This window comes from Tympanuchus pallidicinctus, unplaced genomic scaffold (genome assembly GCF_026119805.1).
Source record: "Tympanuchus pallidicinctus isolate F22 unplaced genomic scaffold, pur_lepc_1.0 scaffold15, whole genome shotgun sequence".
Taxonomy (NCBI): Eukaryota; Metazoa; Chordata; class Aves; order Galliformes; family Phasianidae; genus Tympanuchus; species Tympanuchus pallidicinctus.
This window is the reverse complement of record NW_026294669.1, coordinates 23494082-23511666: the sequence shown is the minus strand read 5'-3', so window position 1 is coordinate 23511666 and position 17585 is coordinate 23494082. Positions and strand designations below refer to the sequence as shown.

Sequence of the window (17585 nt, the reverse complement as noted above, 5' to 3'; positions counted from 1 at the left end):
GGCGGGGCAGGAAGGGGCGGGCCGGGCCGCGAATGCGGGCGGGCATGGGCTGCCCACGGCGCCTGCTGCTGGTCTCCAACTCCACCCTGCACGGAGGGGGGTACCTGGGCCACTGCCAGCAGCACATCCAGAGCTTCTTCGGGGAGTAAGTGCCGAGTGGGGGGGGGGGGGAGGCCGGGCCGCGCCCCGCCGGGCTCCAGCGCCCTTTCCCTTCTATCTTCCCAGGAAGGTGAAGCGGGTGCTCTTCGTGCCCTACGCGCTGCACGACCGGGACGCCTACGCCCGCACCGCCAGGGAGAAGTTCGCGAGTTTGGGTAAGGCGGGCCCTGAGGCGCGGGCCCGAGCCGCCCCGGGGCACCCCGCCTCGGTTCTGTCCGCGGGGGGAAGGCGGGCTGCGGCATCGGAGGAGGCGCCCAAGAGGCCTCTGCAAAAATCTTGTTGCAAACGCTTCTAACGCCTTCGGAGAGGAAGTTTTTTGCAGTGAGCCTTGAGCAAAGATTTTTTCCAGACTGGTCTATTGCAGTAACTGCCTCTTATCTGCACTGCTCAGGATAACCTTGGACCCGTTACCCCAGTAACAACCAGTACTCACATCCTTGGGTGTCACACCACTCCTCCTTGTGCAGGAAGACTGCTGCTGTCAAATGCCCATCTGGGGCTCCTGGCCCTTACTACATGCAGTGAACCGAGCAGAGCAAACCTGTCAAAGCCAAACATTTTAGCCATTATAAAAAATAGGTTCAAATCAGAACACTGCTGGCACAGCCCAATAAGTCCCATGTCCAAGCTGAACAGTAGCAGTGTTCCTCTCTTGAGATAGCAATTTGCACTGAGCTAGCCCCTTCTGAGCAAAGTGCTCTGCTTTTTGCAATGCTGAGCAACGTCTCCATACAGCTAACATTGGTTTTAGTGTGGATGGGGATACAGAAGCCCTACACTAATGTAGGGTACACATTATACCCTTGCAGTAGCCCTTAAGATTTCCCTGGTTTTACTGTGAGACATTTGGCTTGAAGTGGGGTGGGAAATAACAGGAGGGAAGCACCCAATGTACATTCTTCCTCCCAAGGGAAGCGGCAAAGGTAAATAACTTCTAATTTAAGGTTATGAGCTGGACAGCATTCATGAATCTTGTGATCCAGTGGAAGCTGTAAGAAAATCTGAAGCAATATTCATTGGTAAGTCTTACTTCTTGCTCCATAAAGAAGGTTTACATAAGACACTGTATTAGTCTGTTGTAGAACTGACAGCACAGAGAAAAGAATGGAAAAGTCCTGCCTTACTATTAGAAGCTGCAGAAAATAGTAGTTTGTGAACATTAAGACCCTGAATTTAATGGTGGGAATGGAAGTAGGTGGGATTTAATCAATGGAACTGCTTCTCTAGTAAGTTTTAAATTACTCACTTAAACAGCCCTTCAACATTAAAAACATGATTTTAGATAAATTATCACTTTTTCAGGACTAAGAGGAGCGAGGCCTACTGTGGTTGGACTGAGCAGTCCTAATATACTCCAGGGTATTAGAGTACTATTTGCTGACAAACAGCCAGCATCAGAGTTAGGAAGGGGAGTTAGGGCACGAGCCCATGGCCTGCCAAATAAGCATTTCTCCAAAGCTTCTGGTTTTACTGCTGCTGAAAGCAGAATATGGTCCTGAACCAATCTGAGTCTGGCAAGTCTGTAGTGGCACCTATGTAAAATTCAGAGTAAAGCATGTTAAATAAGTTGGATACTTTTTCTGCAGGAGGTGGCAATACATTCCGTCTCTTGAAAGCTCTCTATGACAACAGACTGATACAAGAGATCAGGAAACGAGTTCTTGAGGTAACAACTAGATGACATCGGCTGAGGCTAAATGACAAACAAATAAGCATTTGTTCAGAGAAATACAAGTAGATTCTACATCTTTGTTTCTAATGTACTTAAATAGAAGGCATTTCATGCAAGCCGGTGAACTGAAATCTGTGCCCAAATGAAGCTTCTGTTAGCCATGGAATCCTGAAAAGCCTAGGGTCAAATTTTCCTTCTCCAGCAGTTTCCCAGATTTAGAACTGCAAGACCTTGGGATGTACAATGCTGTGCTGTAATATAGAAGTAAGCCCCTCAACATACACCAATGAAGAGCACTGTGGGACTCAACCGTTGGTCAGAAACCCTGTTTCTCAGCTTGTCTACTCTGTGGCTTGATACAGATGTGTTCAAGCTTCACATTGCCTAATGATAATCCAAGTATAGAATTGGATCTACATGTGCCTTCTATAGAGTAAAGAAAAAATAAAGTGGTGTATTCACCTTCGGTATTTCCTTTATCTAAAATCGCAACGTATGAGCATCATTGAGCCCCCTCCTATCAGCAGCCATTCTGGCTTGGTTAATCTCGTAAGGCACAGCAAAAACAGACCATCCAAGGAAAAAGACCAAAGCAAGGTGTTCCCTCAGTATTATGAAACTGTAACTTCAGACAAATTTATGCAAACCATTTTATGTTTAAAAAGGCCAGCTGACAAGAAGAAAGGTCAGGTAGGCCATCTTAATATACAAATTTCTGGTGTGTCAGAATGGTTTTTGGCTTCAGATCTGATTTCCTAAAGAGCAGATAGTTCACCTGTTTCAGATATTTTCTACAACTGTAATGTAGATAAGTCTCCTCTCTTAAAAGCAAAGCCTAATGCCTATAGTGACATCCAATAGTTGGCTCTCTGACAACCATTATACGTATAAACTGCTGCCCACCGCAAACCCTGAGCTCTTGCATTTCTGCTTTTCACCTGTAAAATTAGCAGCAAAATGAGCTAGATGTCTGACTTTGCTGCTGAGTCTCCAATTTTGACAGAAGATGCTATAACATGCAGTTGTCAATTGTGATACTGCATACTAATCATTGCTTTTTTCTTTCAGGATGGGATTCCTTACATGGGATCCAGTGCAGGAACTAACGTTGCTACTGTCAGCATCAACACTACCAATGACATGCCAATTGTTTATCCACCTTCCCTGCAAGCCCTAGGTTTAGTTCCTTTTAACATTAACCCTCACTACCTGGATCCAGATGTTAAAAGCACTCACATGGGCGTAAGTAAAGCATACCAGAGTTAACACAGAGTGCCAAGGTTTAACAATAGCATGCATGTGCAAGGGCTTACAAAGCTAGACATTGACTAACAACTGTTCCCTAGATCAGATGGAAATGCCAAAGAGGCAATAAGACTTTAATCCCTCCTAAAGCTTTTGAGTAGGAAGGGGAGCTGGCAATGCAACATTAATGTGAAACCTACTTGCTTGTCTCTAGATAAGGCATCAGTCTTCAGTCTTTCCCTGTAAATAACTTGCTGTTTTACTGAGAGGACTGTAGAAGCTCTGTGCTGTACCAATGCCTGCTGTATTCCTACGTTTCCTTACCGACAAATCCTCCTGGTTTGATTTCCTTAACTGCCATTGCTCAGTTCAAAAGCAGTAGCACTCAGGAAACATGGCAGAGCCATTCAGAGAAGGAAATTCTTCAGATAATTCCTACTCAAGATGAAACGAACAGATAATTAGTAGAAATCTATGGCTATCATCTTTCACAAACAAGGCAGCGCATACATCTGCTTTCACCATCTTCATCATCTCTTATTTTGAGTGAGCACATAAAGAACATTTGAAAAAAATAAAAATAAATAAATAAATTGGCTGGAAACATGTTTTCAGGCTTGGGACCAGGCAGATTCTATCTGATCAACCTACAGCAATTGCTGCTAGTCATCAAGGGTAAATCTATTTACTAAAGCCAATCCTGCCACTTTTGTCAATACATTAGTCTAATCAAAACGTTCTTTTAGATGGGAATGCCTGCTTTTTTTAATTTTAAGATGTTATTCAACATTATACTACTTGAATGGCTCCAAGTTCTACTTCACTCTCTGGGCAGCTAAATCTACACTTGTTATTGCAGGAAACAAGAGAGGAAAGAATTCGCCAATATCATGAAGAACCAAACACCCCTCCAGTTCTGGTGAGTTGTAGTTTCCAGTAAGGAAGGTTATGTCTTTATGTCTGTAGCATGGCAAGCATTTTAAAGTTTGTCCTTGCTAGCTTTCAGTGTGAAACTCTGTTCCTAACAAGCTCTCCAGAACTGCAGCAGGGAAGATTAGTTATAGTCCTGCTAAACAGCTACAGCCTTTGATTTTCTCACTTTTAGAAAATGGATTATAACAAGTAAAATGCTTTCGGGCTGTTAGATGCTTGAAGCCTTGTTGCCAAGCCCTAGGATTTTAGACAGCTCCGATCTGTCCCAGTCACTGGTTGCCAGGCATACATTGTATGTTGCTGGTAGTAAGCATGCAGATGGGTAAGATACCTCCCCTTCATTTTTTGGACATATTCTTACCTTAAATGTTGTTTTAATCTCTGGAGGTATCTTCGTTTGCCCATTCAGTAAATAATACAATTCAATACATTTGTAGTAGCAGCATGTCTGGGAAGCCAGGAACCAAGTTTCAAACTCAAAGCTGGTGTAGGGACAGAGAGGATAAACCTGGGTTACCGTTGCTTCAACAAAACCAGATCAAGAGTAGCAGCAGCAGAAGTAATTGTGGAATGTATATTTGTTTGGTTTTGTTTTTCTCTGTAGTGGTTTGTATAGCCTTCTTCAAAAGGCTATCAAATACACGGGAAAACTGGCTTCTAAAACAAGATAACTCACCTTTGTCTTTGTATCTTTGTTAAAAATAAGCAAGTAATAGTCATGAAGCACTGCACTTAAAACTGGCCTAACGGGAAAAGTGCTCTAGCCTCTCAGATTGCAAATAAAGTTTTTTTTTTAAACCTATATTAGGGCTTGCGGGAAGGTGCAATGCTGCTTGTGGAAGGAGACAAAGCCACCTTGCAAGGAGTGACAGGAGCAAGGCTTTTTTTGAGGTAAATGCTTCATTTGAATTTGAGTGAAAGAGAGAGAGACTTGGTTAGACTCCTGGTACACACTGCCTCTTCCTCATTACTCAAGTCACTTAACACTTTGCTTCCATTTCTGTTCAGAAGAAACACGAATACTGATTAGTGATCCAAAAAAGCAGTTAGTATGACAACGCCTATGTTTCTAAGCTATAGCCACCATTCATCTAGAGCGTCCCAATACTCCAGCTGGGCTCTGTACTCAAGGCTGGGGAAATGCTACTTTGGTCCTAATGTACTCTAGAACAAGAGAATTCAGGCCGTTAGTTGTATGAACATTACTGCAAAGTCTAAAATGTGTATCTCATGATGAATACAAGGAAGGGAACCTTGTTCTATCCCTAATACCAAGCAGAAGATCCTTGTTCTGTCATTAATAACAAATGGAAGATCAGTAGACCTAGCTGCTGTTCAAACTTACAGCATGGTTTATTTTGTTTACAGAGGTAAGAAACCAACTGAACATGAGCCTGGAACAGATTTCAGTTTCTTGCTGATTGACAGCAATTTCCAGTAGCCTTGCATATTCTACAGCAAAAGTCAGCACGTGAAGAATGGAAGAAATGCTTGCAGTACAAGAGTGGGTAGACAGCCTTAACTTTATAAATAAAACTAAATATGCATTACTAGGCTCTTCTTTGCCACCCTGCTCACTTCTTAGACAATCTCTCCTTCCCAGCAAAGACATGCTTTATTGAAATGCTTGAATAAGAATAGTACTCTTACTCTGAAAAGTTCTGTATGTTCACATCTCCACTTTGATTCCTCTCTCAAAGAAAGTTACCTTAACACAATTAAGAGTCAGCTCTTTCTTCTGCCTTGTTTTACCTGTGTAATAAAGCAATTGTTCATTTAGTGTCCTCTTACAGCATTAGCTTCATTTTTGCAGAATTAATAAAGTGAGAACTTTTGCATTCAGTTATTTTTATTGGCATCATACTCATTTTAAATATATACAGTGCTAATTATGTACAAAATTGTGCATGTTAAAAATTGTTAGGTTACAAACTCACAAATCCTAGAAAAGTGCAAAATTTTAAAACATCTTCCACCATGCTGTACAGAAAAAAAATTCCATCATTAGCTAATATACACACTCTCAAAACATATTGATCAAACCGAAATAAGACATACAGTATACACTTAAAGCACCCAGAAGGGAAAGAGATATTGCACAGAAGACTAACAGCAAGTTTGTTACAGTGCCTGAAGGCTCATTTTCAAAAGTACATACTTAATACTCCTCAGACCTAACAGTTAACTTTTTTTTTTTTTTTTTAAGAAAAGGCATTTTTTGGCATTTAAAAATTCATTTGTAACCACAATTGCACAATGTGTAAGAGTCAGAAGACATTATTAACTGTTGCTCTAAATAAGGCCTTTGCACTGCCTTGTTAGCTTTATAAATTTAAACAAATGCTGAAGCATATCAAATAATTTCTTACTGAATTTCATCAAAGAAACTTTGAGTAGCAGCAAAACTTCCAACAGAAGACTGACCAGTGAGAGGAAAGTCTAAAAGCAGCGTTTGCCTAATCTTACATTAAGATGCTCCTGCATAACTAAAGGTTGGATCAGGACACATGTAGCAAGTTTTCCTTGTTTTGTTATTGTTTTGGTTTGTTTTTTTCCCCTCCTCATAGCTTTCTTTAATAGATGACAGCTGCATACAACTAAAGCAGTATTACGAGGTACAGATTTAAGTTTAAAATAAACAGTTACTGCAATGCAAAAAAAAGTCTCTCTCATGAGAAAATGCTGACTAGATAGGAAATTAAATCAATAAATGGTTTCTAACTTCATTTAGATTTGTGGTACTCATGGCTAGATGTTTTGTCTTTCCATCTTAAGACATCTTAGCAGCATTAAACCATAATCTGCACTGACAATCATGCTTTCGGGACCAGAAATTAGTTACAACAGTCTCTGCACAGAGCCCAGTCACAGACCTGGAAGGTCTGGAATTACTTTCCAAGTTACCCAATTCCATCAAACGAAAATAGAAAGCACACACAACTGGAGGAACTCTTTCTTTTTGAGTCATTTTGGTAAACAGTAACTAAAAACATCAGTATTCTTCCAGTGATGCACAACAAAAAGGTGAGCAAAAACTGGATTGTCTTTGAGACAAAAACTGAGACTGTCTTTGATTAAACAGTACAAGCATACCTGTAGAGCGTTCAAGACTTCAGTGAAATGAATAATACAGCTGACTGAACAGTAAACTGTGAATGATGCTATGCTGCCACTCAGAGGCCTTTCTGCATTCTGACAACTATAGTACCGAAGGAGGAGATGGTGTTCTACTGATTGTTAACTGTAGAAGCTGGCTTTCTTTTACAAGTATGCATTAACAAGAGCAATTATTAATAACAAGAAATTTGTTCCCTGGGATGGAAAGAAAGGCATCTTCCAAACACTTTGGTTAAGTCTGGCATTGGTATATAACGAACCTACATACATGAGATTGCACAAAATTTTTCTCTCCCCAAAAGGAAGATGTACCTCTTGTATCACTGCCTGCATCTGCTTAGACTTAGCCAAACAAACACAATTTTAAAGCAAAGCAAGTTAATACAGTCTGTTGTATTAAAGTCTCTTCATTAGCTTCATTGTAGTTGCCGTGCTGTTACCTATTACAGCACCAAATCTGACTGACCATTCACAAAAACAATGATCAAGTTCAGTGAATGAAAACAGAAAGTCTGCAGAAGTGTAGCACTTTGTGGTATATCTCATTTAAGAACTGTCTTCAACCGTCTGTAATACTTTCTGGAGATTTTGGTAATATATGCTAGTAACTAGAGTGTATACATTTGCACAGCTTAAGTCACTCCTTAGCAGGAACTTCATAGGCAACTGATTACTAACAGTGTCACATTTATCACTGAATACTACATAGGTTTTAAACCAAAAGGCATAAAGAGCCCATTTGCAAAAGCACCGAAGTACATGCTTAAATTCCCGCCAAATTAAATGTGACCCTACACAGTGTTTTTATCTAGCAATATTTATTAGATCAGGCCTTAGGGTATTAGGCTATATATTTATATGCAAGAAAAATGCAGTTAATTTAAGACTGAGATTATCATTTTGTGCTGGTGTTCGTAAGGTACACAGATGACAGAAGATACAGTTTCATGATAGTCTATGACTCTATGACGGAGTAGTAGACAAGTATATTGATGTGGTATAATTCATCTAAGTCTGATGCTAACTTGAACTGCAAACATTTCACTTTCTGAATGCTGGTATAGTATAAAAACTGCCAAGGCTAGACAAGATTCTTCACTATAGGTAAAATACTAGAAATAGTATCAAGAATTACAAGCCAACTGAGAAATCTAACAAATGTTTTACTTGAAAGAGAAATGTCTTTTAAATATCATCTTTTGGTATGCAATTTCAAATGCTAGGAAGAATTTATTCAATATTGCTAACTTCTCAATCTAATTTATATACAAATAGCAAAAGCAAGTTTTCAGTTGTTTTTTTTTTTTTTTAATATATATTTACACACTTCCTTACTTGGCTTCAGAGGTAAGTGTATCTCTAGCTTTGATAAACATTATTAAGGATGTTTCAAAATAGAAATGAAAGGAAGTAGCAACTAGAAGATCTAGACAAATGTAGTGTTACAAAATAACTTTGCACTGTTTATTCTCAATTCCTAATCAGAATACTTTTTGTCTCACAGCTTCACTTTTTTTACACTTAAATCTAATTTCACAAATGTCTCACTCAACATGAAAAACAATATGCTCTACTTGGCTTGAGGAAAGTAAAAGGAAGATCAATAATTGAGTCATATACTCTGTACTGCAATAATAGACTGCAATTCAATTAGCCTGAACAGCTGACAGAAATAAAAAGATTTTCTACTTGAAAGACACAAAGAAATTAAGCAAAATGCCACCTACTGCTCAAACTTACTACTACCTATATCTTTATTTAAAGCTGTTTTCAGATAAAGGCAAAGTGCAGACCTTAGAACCCCTGGGGACTTTCCAGCAGGTCTAGCAAGAGTATTGACTGTGTGGCGGTGTACACAATCCTTCAGGATGAGGGGTGTACAAGATGAAAAGGTAACATACGTTGCTATTCTGCATAGAAGATGAAGTAGCTCAGAGCTCACCTTTTCTCATTCTGCTGTTTTGTGCAGAGCACAAGCTGTTATCAAATCTGCTCCAAAACTGTCCACATTTCAACCTCAGATATACTGATGATCACCTAATACTCACAATGACCTGAAACAATGGTACTCAAATGTCAAAGCTCCTCACCAGAAGTCCTCCCATCCCCAATTGCTGCAACTACATTACACGTTACGTAAGCTAACACACTGCATTCACTATTCTTGAATATTAAATTATTAAAATTATTCTCTTGTATAAACATAACCTAAACACAATAAGACATTTTTCAAACATTTGTGAACCTCTGAGCAAGTGATAAGGATTTTCTTCACAAACACTATAAAAGAACCAGTTTTGCTTTTTCTCTACTTGATTCTACTAACTTGAAATGTTATTGCCTCTCCCTTCCTCTGCATTCATACCCTTAACTTCATATATGCATTTAAATAGAACATATCTGCATACTTATAAAAACCAATGTAATGCCCCAAGTGAGTTCTTTTGCAACGTCCCAAAACTACTCTCCAAAGATTTCCCCTGAAATCCCTTCTTCATGAAATCATTACGGACAAGCTTACTTCACATTCTGATGTGCATACTTTATACTTCCAGAATCACCTTATTCTTCCTCCTGGATAGGCAATTGACAAAAGCAGTTCTCACTTTGAAAGTATGGAGTCTGAAAAAAAATGAACCACTTCACTTTCAGAAATTTAATGCTCTCTTGGCAGGTGACTCAGAAATTACTCTTTTTTCTTAACCTTCTAGACAATCCAGTCTGTCACAGTGATTAATTAGAATATTGCAACTATGGATAGACCCATTTTTTCTCACTAGTCTGATTTATTTCCTCTAAAGTTAAGAAAAAATAACATTATTCCCCAGAACATGGGGAATCCCCACAAGAGGATTTTTTTTTTTTTTTTTTTTTTTGAAATAAAGACATTGAGGAAGAGAATACAGTTTTAGTGAAACTAACTGAACTTCTAAAAAATTATCTTTTTCCAGGAACAGGGATTAACCATGTAGAAATAAAGATAATAAATATTGTGCCAAAAGTTAATGAAATGAGATTATACACAATGGAGTTCCTCAGGTAGTTCATCAGGTCCCCAGTCACAGGGAATATATATCTGATAATCTCTATAGGAGGTACATCGCACATTCATTTCCATAAATAAATAGAAATAACAAAAAGGTGATGGCAGAGGGAAGAGAATGGTAGCCAAAAGGGAACATATTATCAAACCACTTCTAACTCTGCTTTTTATCTGTACTCTACTTGCATCAGAAAGATGCAAGAGGAATGATATTCTCTTTTTAATAGACATACATACATGTATATACATATATACACACAGACACATATACACACATACCTTCTCATGCCAGTCAAAAAATCTTATTTTTCCCTCAGCACCAGGCTTTTAACAGGATGGGGATTATAATTTATATCACTGATATTATTAAAAAGGCCAGAATGATAGGAAAACACTCCTCTATCATATATTGCTTAAGAAAACATTCAATAATGGCTTTTCGAAAATATAGCATCTAATTAAAAACTGTTTTGTTGTGTAATGAGCATGTACAGATCTGATATTTTCTTCTCACCACTATTAAACACATCTTGAAAACAGGCACACTATTTTCCTGCTTGTTTAACAGAAAAAAAGTACAGCTAGCAAGTGCTTTGGTGAATACTAAGCCAAGAAAAAAAACAGGTGCTATTTAATCTGCTGTAATGTTATAATGATTTTGCAATAGAATTTGTTTTTCCTTTGCAGGAGTTGCCTTACTAATAAAGATTGACCTTGAACTGACATGGATATGCAATTCCTCCTCTGGATTTCTTCAAGATATTAACTGTATTATGGGATTCCTTCCTGTTTTATTCTACTTAAAAATATAAATAATCTTTAGCAGCAAGTTTTCCTACCTCCTTCAGCTCATCCACCACCTTCAAATCCTTTGAAGTTACTCCTGTCGGTACTTTTAAGAATTTTTGATAATCAAGTAGTACAACACAGATGCTCCTTGCAGACAGCCTAAAACTGAAACTACACAAAAGATGACAGCAATGGCCATTTACAGGAATAAATCACAAGAAGTTATTCATTGGTCTAAAGACATAATGAAAAGATCATAATTGTCAACTATAGCAGTTTTGAATAGTACCGCTGTAACAGAGTTAATTCACTGTTGGAAAATTAGTGCTCTCAAAGCACTGCCAAGTATCTTTCTTGTGGTCAAGGAGCATCTGGCTAATAGAGCCAGTTTTAAATCAAATACTACTTATTTTTGGTTCAATTAGCAAGGCTTGGGTTTGGAGGTCTGGTGTTTTTGGTTTTTGTGTCCATTTCCTTTTGTTTGGCTGCTTTTTGGTTGTTTTTTTTTTTTTTCCCTGAAACCCTGTTTTAGCAGCTATTTAGAGAGAGATTCTGTTGTAACCAAATCAATGTGGTTAAGAAAAAATATGCAAGCAAGCTAACTTGCATGAGTACATATGCTTTTTACTATACCTCTACCATAGGTTCATCTTCAACAGACAGAGAGTGAAGCCCCTGAAAACAGATGTACATTTAAAGTGACCAAAATATAAAATGTATTTCTGGAATCCATGAGAGAAGGTAGAAGCAGCAATCACTTGGAATCTTGAGTGTTATATTCAGTCTCTCCTGATGAAATCTGGCTGAGCCGTTTGCTTGATCCCCAGAGCTTTCGGGAAAGCTGACCTGAGCGCATCTGTTTAAAAGTAATTCAGAGAAACAAAAGGAAGGGGAAGGGATAAGGCGAATAAATTAAAAAGGAACTTCAGACACTGATTCTGGTGAAATGCAGACACTACAATATACTAATAAACAAAGTTACACTAACAAAAGTTATTAAAAACAAACCAAAAATTACACTTAGGAATGATTCTTGGGACTGACAAAAAAAACAAATAACAGACAAAACACTAACACCTGTTGTCTTTGATTGTGAACAGTTAAAGGGATATTGCCAAGTAATTCCGATTTAATTCTGAATCTATTTTAAACAGCTTAGTGTTGAGTTCAGGTATTTTGATGAGAAGAGATTGATGTCTCACAGAAGTGAACCAAATTAGCAGAAAAGACTCTTATTTTAGAGAGTACAAACAAAAGTGATAGAATTGAGAAGGTAAAGATAACCAAGATGGACTCTTGATTATCACCTCTAAGTGATGGAATAATGCAGGGCAGTGATAACTGAGTGAAGGAAGGAAAACAAGCATATCTGGTCTCAAATTTACAGTCCTCCAAAAATCATCTGTGAAATGCTCAAAGTAAAATTTAAACCATTGAATATTCAATATGAATTATGTATGAGTAAAGATAACAACTAGAGTCCATTTAAAACCAGCACCCAGAGTCTGCTATCTGCCAACAATTTTTAAGAAACATCACATTTCTTAAATACAGGTCCTATGACTGGCCAGTAGTGATCAATCAGCTGAAATCCCTCATAATATAAGATGCACGCCCTAACAGCACAAGCTTGAGAACAGCTCTTGACCATTAGGCCTACAAATTAAGCTTGCTTAAGAACTGTATCGTTACAGCAGCAGGGTTTTATAAAAGGCACAATGCTGCTAGCGGGTGATAATCCTACTGACTTCTACAACTTCCCAACAGCTATGCAATTGTTAAGAATACACATACTTCACTTCGTAGTGGATACTATCAATGCAGAAAGACTAAAGGGCATTTCACTTGATCCACAATAAAAAACATATCTCCCTTAACCCTACCTACATACCTATCATCATCAAAAGCCAGAACTACGGAGGATCTTCCGAAAAAAAAAAAAAGTTCTAATTCATACACTCCTTCCTAAATTCAAATAAATAAATAAATAGCCCCACCACACACACTCTTCAAATATACCGGTTGTTGTTGTCATTATAGAAAACTAGAAAATCTAGGACATAATTTTGTTCTTCATATATACATGTGTGTGCACGTATAAATATATATATCATCTATTTACATGGATATTGAGCTTGAAGATTTGAGTTATAAACAGAAAATCCTGAAAAAAAAAAAAAAAAACTGTTGGAAAGCCTCGACATTCACAAAAGGAATCCAGACTTTGAAACCGCACCTTCTCCAGAGATACAAAAAAAAAGTGATTAAGAACTGAAAGCCTTCAGTCTAATGAGATGCATACATTTCAGGCTACAAAAGATTTTTTCTATGGAACAGGAAACAGTTGGCAGTGACTTTAAAAACTACTGTTACAACATACATTTCACAACACCATAAGCAGATTTTAATCAATTCTACAGTAGGAAAAAGCTGTCCAGCTGGAAGCTTCCCCTATTTCCTGAAACTAAATCAATTCTGTGAAGCCTTTTTAAAGTATTAAACTGCGCATCTCCTAGCTAAAACATCTTTAAACACTAAGAAATGAAGCCACTCTGCATTAATAAAATATAAAGTTAAGACAAACTCTTCTGACACATACTGAAGGTTATGCAGGAGCAATTATCACAGTTTCAAGTAGATACATTGCAGCACAATGGAGATTGAATTAGAAAGAGAGGCAGGTTTAAGTTAACTCAAGTGCTTTGAAAATAACGACAAGTACTTAGAGCAAAATCTGTTTTGCACAAGAACTGGGTACACCTATTTGATGGCTCTGCCTTTGATATTGCATATGCAGTACTAACAAATTTATATTCATCACGTGGAGCCAGAGCATATAGGGAATCTACACAAGAGATTCTTTATGCATTACAATTAGAGAATCTTAAAAAGTAATCTTTTCCCCAGTGTCAGTCAGTGCATATTAAAGGACACCTGACGGAAACCATGAAAAATAAAGGAGCTTGCTCTTGTTTCCAATTTTCTTTTGGAAAATTATTTCGTCAGAAAGTAGCTGACAACACTAACACATACAGAAGAAAGTAGCTAGTATGACTTGTCTTATTCAGATGTCAGTGACAAAGTCTGAAAGTTAGTCCAGCTGAGCTTCCCATCTGTGATCCCCAAATATCTTTGACTCTTAATGAGAAAATTCAGTAGAGCAGTCTCAAAAGTTATTTCTTCCCCACCGAAAACTGAAACTTGCTTTTAAATTTACCCTGCCATAGAGGAGACCTCTTGCTCAACTGGAAAGCAGAAATAAGTGAACTTCCCACTGTTCGGTAGAAAAAGTTCTTGATGGTGGGCTTTACCTCTGCTGGCTTGCCAACACCAACGATAATCAACTTGCCATCCTCCAAGCCAACAAGGATGTGGCTATACTCTTTGGTGACAGAAATGCAATGAATTGGCAGTCGCATGGCTAATGGAGAGATGCTCAGATTCAAGCTGAAATGAACAGAAACCACAGAGAATTAAATTACATGTATATTTTTACATATTGAAAAGCATCACATAGCAGTGGAGACCACAGGGTCCTTGGGATGCACTACAAAATAGTTTGTCAAGGATTCAGTTTGTGATTTTGACCATTATGAAATTCCACAGAAAGATCAACTCATACATCAGAATACAGCTCCGATGACAAGGGGCACAGGAGGGTCATACAGAAAATTAAGATAGTCTCAGTGGAAGAAGAGGAATATTAATCCCACATCTGCTTAAGTGACAAAGATCTCTCTGCAAAGGAGCTCTGTAAGAGCAGTGTAGAAGAACTATATGAGTCACTGTAGCTGATGAGCTCCCAGTGACTAACCAAATACAGGAACAATCACTGCTTGCCTGTATCAGACACAGCTCTTCCTAAACTACAGTAGTTCCAGGCTGATGGTTGTGATAAATGCCTACAGGGAAAGGGGCCTAGCACAACTCCTAATTTTTCACATTCTTAGTTCTCCTTAAACAATTTTTTTTTTAATACACCGAAAAACCCACAATTTTTAATACCATTAGCACAAGGAGAGCCCACATTACTAAATAAACCTCTGTATTTGCTTCTCAATAAGAAACTCAGAAGCACATTACCTGTAGAGATCTCGTATGGAAAGAAATCCCTGTAAGCTGCCCATCACAATATACTCGCCAGTCACACACATATCTGACACTTCTTCTTTCAGAGTCTCAGAACCCAGATGCTTTCCATTAACAGAATAGAGGTGTAATGCATTCTTATCCTAATAAAAAAAATAAATCCATCACCGAGGGCATGTATATATTCCTGCTCGCATATGGAAGTTTTTGAGATTATTCTTCATTAACTCTTGACATAACATGGTAGCATCACACCCATCCATCTAATCAATCCCAAATTTTCTGGAAACATCCGCAGGTTTAATGGACAGGTCCCTGTTTTTTGATGATTTTTCTTAAGGAAGAAGAAAAGAGTCCTCTTATCTTCAACACCCTCACCCCCCAATCAGGAAGCAGAAAGGAACACACCTATTTTACAGAGAGAACTTTCTGGATAAAACAATGAATTTTTGATGTACTGAAGACACAGCCAACACGACCACCTTCAGTTCTTCCAGTTTTGCAATACCTTGGTTTCATCTTTCCCTATCATGCCAGTGCAACTAGTACACTTATGTTTATAGTACATTTTTCTTCCAGAAAAGTTCCCATCCTCATAGAAATCGTAAGTTATACAGTTAGAGCAACTACACAGCTACTCAGACAGAACAAATCACACTGTGAACATTATAGCTGCCTTTCTGACACAAAATTAAGTCACATCAGCATATTCCCTGGGCATCATGCCTTTAAAACATATTGTTCCCCTTATAAAGCTTTACTTCTGTGAGTAATGGAGCATGTTTCCCCTAGTTTTGCATTTCAAAGTAACTCTCCCAGGAATATTTGTTGGTGCATTCTTAAGACATCTTCCTTGCACGTGTTTGGAGATGTTCACGAAGCTTACAGCAGCATGCTGTGTCTGTGATTCATCTTTTCAACACGTTTAATTAAAATCCACAGGCAAAATAAGAAGGAAAGACATGGTATGAACAAAAGTCCTACAGTTAAGGAAATGAGGATAAAATCAGGCACATTTATAATTAGATGTCTTTAGCAAAAGAAGCAGATTTTCCATGAACCTAAGTAATTCTTAAGTACCTTAAGAGTGGTCTTTCCTTCTATGCTGGTGTGGACAACGATATGGCCTTCCCAGGACACAGCCAGATTAGGAACAGTCAGCAGGAGAGAACTCTCACAAGGTGGTCGCAAAGTTCTCATGTACTGACCTTTCCGAATGGTGCGGATAATAACAGTCCCATCCTGCAGAGACCAAATTTAGGTAAGCTGATACTCAGCAGCAAGCTCTGAGGTAAATTACACTAACACACACAATGAGTATTTATTAAAAAATGAAGTATTTTGAAAGTACTTAAAGTCAACTATGGATTAGGACTTCCGAGCATTAAAGGCTCTGCATGAAGAATGCTTCCCGTCGAGGCCACGTAGTAATGGCATATGAAAAAACAAATTCAAATAGAACAAGAAGAAAAGGATAGACAAGAACTCAGCCATTTTTACAAGACATTTTTGAGTAGGCATTATTCACATTAGGTAGTCAGGAGCTCAGCAGTCGGCCAGTGCAGTACAGAAAGGCAGAATACAAGGAAGCTGTAAAGAGCCTTTGGTGCTAGGCAAACAGGGAACAATCTGTTGCAGAATTGTTTCTCTGAGAAGTTTAAGTACTCTAAGTAAGTTCACACACTTTGAAGCTCATCAGTGCAAACTCACTTGACATACTAGTTGAGGTCTATGCTGTGTAGAGTCTCTTTAGAGACTGCTGACTTAGACAGCAAGGGAGATAGCACATCTTTTTGACATGCAAGGTTGAAGAAAAGATTGTGAAAAAACATTTTTGGTATTGTACTTAACATCAAACGCACTGTAGGCTTGGACTGAAGAACTGGCAGAGAAGTGAAAGTATGAAGATGCTTACCCTGGATCCTGACACTGCCATGTCCAGCTCAGTGCTGATGCCAACACTTGTAACTTCATCAGTATGCCCGTAAAGGATCTGTAATGGCTTAGGTGTCAGGCCTACAGGCACTCCTCCCTGAGAGTAACAAAAAGTGCAGTGACATTCTCTTGCAGCTGAAGGATAAACTAAAATAAGTTTCTGGTACCTTTGACATAGGCCAAAACCAAAGGAACAACTCCTTTCAATTTATTGCCTTTTACGTCAGTAGCCCTTTTTAGTGAAATGAAACAAGTGAACATATAAACATTAAGTAGAGGTGAAAGACAATTCCATCGCATTCCTTCTGATGATCAGGTGTGCAAGGACCACAGTGAGCACTCCAAACAGGATTCATTTGTTCACCCACTCACTACTACTTTATCTGAGCTTATTCAATTCTTTATATTTTAACCTGGAATGAAGCCTTGCCTTCATAGACAAGGTCAAGGAAAATGATACCTGTTTTGCTTGAAAACTAAATTAACTTTGATTTCCTAGGGAAAAATAAGGAAATAAAACTTCTAAGTGACTGCCACTGGTATGATATACAGTGGAAATTTTGCAATAATGATTACTAAAAACAGTGTATTATTTGCCCACAC

The 17585-nt window shown here is 38.3% G+C and overlaps 2 protein-coding genes across 10 annotated transcripts in view; one reads left to right on the top strand and one right to left on the bottom strand.

The window, feature by feature from the left end:
- The first annotated feature begins 2 nt into the window (after positions 1-2).
- Positions 3-6210, top strand: LOC128077336 (alpha-aspartyl dipeptidase-like). The gene is made up of 8 exons (XM_052676442.1): positions 3-145; positions 226-314; positions 1104-1178; positions 1746-1825; positions 2900-3073; positions 3936-3995; positions 4818-4900; positions 5378-6210. Exons 1-8 carry the CDS (start codon positions 33-35, stop codon positions 5448-5450), a joined length of 747 nt encoding a protein of 248 aa, XP_052532402.1. The 5' UTR covers positions 3-32; the 3' UTR covers positions 5451-6210.
- Positions 6211-8418: 2208 nt separating this feature from the next.
- NBEAL1 (neurobeachin like 1) overlaps positions 8419-17585 on the bottom strand; it is a 77767-nt gene continuing 68600 nt past the window's right edge. For 7 of the 9 annotated variants that reach the window (XM_052676423.1, XM_052676431.1, XM_052676424.1 and 4 more), the window contains 5 exons: positions 16963-17079; positions 16128-16289; positions 15042-15190; positions 14176-14405; positions 8419-11814 (listed from right to left, as the gene is read on the bottom strand). In XM_052676423.1, the coding sequence (XP_052532383.1) occupies positions 11738-11814; positions 14176-14405; positions 15042-15190; positions 16128-16289; positions 16963-17079 (735 nt within the window). In that variant the 3' untranslated portion in view covers positions 8419-11737. The remainder of the gene's footprint in view (positions 11815-14175; positions 14406-15041; positions 15191-16127; positions 16290-16962; positions 17080-17585) is intronic. The other 2 variants (XM_052676430.1, XM_052676432.1) reach the window with 1 other exon arrangement.

Coding starts and splice junctions, on each gene's coding strand:
- LOC128077336 (XM_052676442.1), top strand. CDS start 33: ATGCGGGCGGGCATGGGCTGCCCACGGCGCCTGCTGCTGGTCTCCAAC. Junction 1,826..2,899: donor TCAGGAAACGAGTTCTTGAG/GTAACAACTAGA, acceptor TTTTTCTTTCAG/GATGGGATTCCTTACATGGG. Junction 3,074..3,935: donor TTAAAAGCACTCACATGGGC/GTAAGTAAAGCA, acceptor TTGTTATTGCAG/GAAACAAGAGAGGAAAGAAT.